General features: G+C 16.9%; 2 protein-coding genes across 2 annotated transcripts; one reads left to right on the forward strand and one right to left on the reverse strand.

Annotated features, from left to right (window-relative positions):
* Window positions 1-503: 503 nt before the first annotated feature.
* Window positions 504-899, forward strand: SRAE_0000077600 (Hypothetical protein; the record flags this gene model as incomplete). The annotated part of the gene is made up of 1 exon (XM_024646720.1): window positions 504-899. One exon carries the CDS (start codon window positions 504-506, stop codon window positions 897-899), a length of 396 nt encoding a protein of 131 aa, XP_024500869.1.
* Window positions 900-1,727: 828 nt separating this feature from the next.
* SRAE_0000077700 (Hypothetical protein) lies at window positions 1,728-2,485 on the reverse strand (the record flags this gene model as incomplete). Its single annotated transcript, XM_024646721.1, has 8 exons — window positions 1,728-1,792; window positions 1,832-1,870; window positions 1,918-1,971; window positions 2,025-2,054; window positions 2,108-2,137; window positions 2,191-2,220; window positions 2,273-2,324; window positions 2,375-2,485. The coding sequence occupies 8 exons, from the start codon at window positions 2,483-2,485 to the stop codon at window positions 1,728-1,730; spliced, it is 411 nt and encodes a 136-aa protein (XP_024500870.1).
* Window positions 2,486-4,980: the final 2,495 nt, after the last annotated feature.

Below are 4,980 nucleotides of genomic sequence, written 5' to 3' on the forward strand. Positions count from 1 at the left end.
ACATACTATAAAAAAAGTTGTTATATCTGTATATAAATTCATTAAAAATTGTTTGTTTTTAAAAACAATAATAGTTATAATTTTTTGTTAAGATTTATTATTTTTTTTTTTTCTAATTTTTAATTATTAATATAAAAATATTAACATTGAAAAAAGGGTTTTATAACTTAAATCATAATTATGATGTTATATATAAATGCTTGTTTATATAAAATATACCTGAAGGGTATATATTAAAAAAATGCAAACAAATATAATATTATTAATTAGCTTTCTAAATATTATATATAAAACTAAACTGTGTTAATAAATTAAAATATATTTTAGTAAGCTTATTTATTATTTACAAACATATTTTTCTAATTATGAATAAGTATTGTCATATATTACATTTTAAAGAAATTACAAAAGATAACAATTTTATTAAAAATAATCTAAATTACAAAACTTTTAATAAGAAATTTAAAAGATATGGTACTATCAATGGCATCAACCTAAAAGATATGAATATTAATATAATATTTCAAAATTTAAATACTTTAAATTGTGAGGAAGAAGAATCTACTGAACTTTTACACAAAATAGATTCAATGGATGATGATGATTTTGAAAAATTAACCAAATTAATAGAATTTGAAAATTTAAAATTAAAAGAAAGTATATTTTTAAATCATCTTTTGTATTATCCAGATAAAATTTTTCAAGAAAATATAATTTGTCAAGATAAAATTTCTACTGATGATCAAAAACTTTTTTTGTATAAAAAATTGTTAGAAAAACAAGAAATGATATTAAAAAAAGAAAATATACTTTTGAATCAACAATTAGAGTATGTTGAAAAATTGAAAAATCTTCAAAACAATATTGAAAAATTAAATGAAATGTCTCCAAAATTTTAATTAAGTTTTTATTTAATTTTCATATTATAATATAATGATTGAGTATTTACAATAAAAAAAATTTACCAATTATATAAATATGTTTTTCCAAATTAATTTTAATTTTAAATATTTATAATAACAAATTATAATATTAAAAAAGTTTTAACAATATTAGTTTACTTAAAATTCTTTAAAAAACTTTTCAAATGACTCTTGCATACTTTAGTATAACATTTTTTTATATGTTAAAGTTGTATTCAATTTATCTTTCTGTAATCATTTTCTAATTTAACTAAAACATTTTTATTGTAAATGTGCTAATTTTCTCTAAATTTAATATTTCAGAAATCAACTTAAAGGATTGATAAAACTTTGTAAATAATCCTACTTAACATTATCTTAAACTTTTATAATAAAACAACATTTAAAATTAAAACTATGTTTTTAAAATATTTTATGTATTTCATAAAAAAAAATAGAATATTTCTAATTAGTTTTTTTTATTAAAAAACATATGAAAACAAATTTATTATTATATAAATTATGAAAATATATTTTACATAGCGATTTGAAATAAACTTATTTAATAAATTTAAAAAAATTGTTCATTTAAATTTTTATTACTATTACTTTTTTTTTAACAATAAAAATAAACTAAATGAAATTTTTATTAGTCAAAACAGAAAAATTTGATATATTCTTTTAATTATTTAGGATTTTAAATAATAAACAATATTGATATTTTTTTTTTCTAGTTATTAAAATATCTTGATTTTATTTCCTTAACAATATTAAGTTAACAAATTTTTATTTTTGTTATTATATAATATTGAAAATAATAAAAATTTATCCAAATAAACTGCTTAAAAAACTAAAAACACTACCAACAGCTGCCTCAAGAATACTAGGAGCTTTAAAAAAATGAATCAATAGTTAGATTTTTTTATTACCTCTTGTAGTAGTAGTTACTATTACTTGTGTTGCGTTTTCTGAAATAAAACATTATATAAAAAAAATTATTTATGCGTAATAATACGTGATGTTGTGGTTCCTTCAGGTACAGTAGTATTATCAGTTGTGATACTTGCGGCTAAAATAAAAATATTGTCTAATATAGTTTAAAAAGTTTTGTCTCAAAATTACGTGTAGCAGTTTCAGTTGAGCTTTGTGCGGCTAAATTAAAAATATTGTTTAATATGGTTAAAAAAATTTTATCTCAAAATTACTTGTAACACTTTCAGATGAACCATTTGAATCTAAAATAAAATTATTGTTTAATATAGTTAAAAAAATTTTGTCTTAAAATTACAAGGAACACCATTAATTGCGGTTTGTGTAGCTAAAATAAAAATAATTTTTAATATAGTTAAAAAATTTTGTTTCAAAATTACTTGAAGCAGGTTCTGTAGTTTCATCATCTCTTCTAAATCTCATTAATTTTTCCTGTAAAATATTATTATTTAAATTATGTTTAGCTTTTTAATATAACTAACATTACTAAATACTAAATTTCTTGCTTTATAATCTTTTAATTGAAATCCTTTTGAAAAATGAAGTGAAATTAATAGAATTGTAGCAAAAATTGTTAATTTAAAATAATACATTTTAACTTTAGTATAATTTTTTTTCTGAATAAATGTTTTTATACACTTTTTTTATTTATTCTTTTTAAAGCTATAGCTAAAAATAATGTTTAATTGCCTATATATATTTAGGATAATATTTGTATAGCAGAATAATTTTTATTAATCATAAACTTTTAAATTTTACAATTCTTTTTTTTTACATAAACTAATACAAAAAGTGCTTTACAAATAAAATATATTTTAAATTTAATATTTTTTTTAATTTATAATATAAGTAAAAAATAACATGATTGTGCGTATTGTATTAAATTGTCTCAAAAAATACCATTTTTAGGTAATAGAAAAAGATTAATTATTTTTCATAGCAATGCATATTTACTTATTTCAAGAATCACATTTTATAAGGTAAACAAATTGAAATATGATACTTACTCTTTTTATTTTCTTGATCATGCTCCAACATATTTCTTTATTTTTAAAGCATCTTGACCAATTCTGAAAGATAAAGTTTTCAAAAACAAATAGATTCAAAAAAGCACATTTTAAAAATTTATTCTTTCACATACTTCAATTTTTTTTCTAACATTATAAATAAATTACAATTATATTAGTAGCAATGTAATAAATCTAATGACATTTATTTCTAATAAAAATGTTTAGTAGGAGTAGCTCATTTTAAGTGGGATGATCTAAAAAATTAAACTTTTACTTACATTAATTTACAACGATAATTTGAACATGAAGAATGATTTTTACTGTTTTTTTTTATTATTTTAATATTGTAAACTATAAAATGTTCTTTTTTTTCTTCAGAAATATTTTTAGAGTTATTTTTTAATATAATTTTAAAATCAAAAACATTATCTAAAATTAGTAAAAAATATCAATAAATTTAATTAAATAATATACTCTTATTAATGGATATAAAATAAATTTTTTTTTATTTCTTTTTTCAATTATAAATCATCTTTTTGAAAAAGATTTCCATTTTTTTGTAATAAAATTTTATATCTAAAAAAATAAGTATATAAATCAAATATATTAATAGTTCCATTTTGATCTTGAAATTCTTTCCAATTTGTAGAAATATTATCAATTTTTTATAAATGTTAAAGCAATATAAGCAGTTCCATTAATTGATTGAAGAATCTAAAAAACAGAATTTTATTTAGTACTATATTTAATACTTCAAATTCAGCACTTTCCGGTGAAATTTTTGAAGCAAATTGTTTTATTTCACAAATATAAACATCTAAAAGTATATCATTATTTTTCTTGTTTTTAAAAACATTTACCATAAAATAAAGAGATGTATTGTTATGTAAGTACTCTGTAAATTTTTATTTGCACATAATTTTGAAAGATCTGATGGTTTTTTTTATTGTTCCAATTATTCTTTTTAATATTTATCTTTTTTTCTTAAACTGAGGTATTTTAATTACAAGTTCTACTTTGTTTCCACTATCTTTAACAACAGAAATAGCAATTGGAGCATTGTTAGGTGAAACTTTTAATTCATTATTATTTTTAATGATAATATAGAAATTTAATGCAAATTAATCTAAAAAAATTTGAATATTAATAAAATTTTATTACATCAAAATAATTTACTTTTAATTTTGTAAAATAAGTATTTGCAATAACTTAATAATGGATATTATTTTTACTAATATACATAAAAATAGTCTTAAGCAATTAGTATATAATTAAAAAATATTAATAAAGAATAAAATTTCTACATAAATTAAAAAAAATTATATTCATTTATGAATAAAATTGTAATGCATTTAAATTGGTTAAAAAATGATATTTTTTTATGCTCAATTGATACTATTTTTAAAAAGCATTGTTTTATTTTGTAAAATTAGTTAATTTCAAATCAGATCGATCTTTAATACAATTGATATATAAAAACTTGTGTTCTCTTTTAAATTCTATTTATTTTTATTTATGGTGGCACCTAAAAACGATACAGTATTTTATCTTTTTTTCTAGATATCAAATATTTAAATCAAAATGAAGACCGAAAGTAGTTCCACACAAAATTGATAATTTTTAATTTATTTAATTGTTAATTAAACATTTATTATTTTTTACATTCTTTTATTAATTGTATGTACTTTTTTTCATGAGATTAAAGTATATATAAATACAAATGATAAATTATTAATTAAAATTTTAATAAAATAAAGCAACAATATTGTATTTTTTTTAAATAACTATATTATTAAATATTAACAAAATGAAAAAATTGTAAATCAGAGGCATTAAAAAGAAGAAGCAAAGTAGAATGTATAAAAAAAGTATAATAGATATGTTTTTTTTTTTTTGAAAAGATTAATTAATAATCAAATTATACTTAACTTTTTTTAAACTTATTATTTATATATTATGCTGTTTTGATAATTTTTATTATATCTAATTACTTTAATTATTTTTCATTTTTTTTTAGATATAAAGATAAAAATTATAAACATTTTACTTAGAAAAAAAAGAAAGTGATAAAAAAATTA

Source organism: Strongyloides ratti, scaffold srae_scaffold0000041 (genome assembly GCF_001040885.1).
Source record: "Strongyloides ratti genome assembly S_ratti_ED321, scaffold srae_scaffold0000041".
In the NCBI taxonomy this organism is placed as follows: Eukaryota; Metazoa; Nematoda; class Chromadorea; order Rhabditida; family Strongyloididae; genus Strongyloides; species Strongyloides ratti.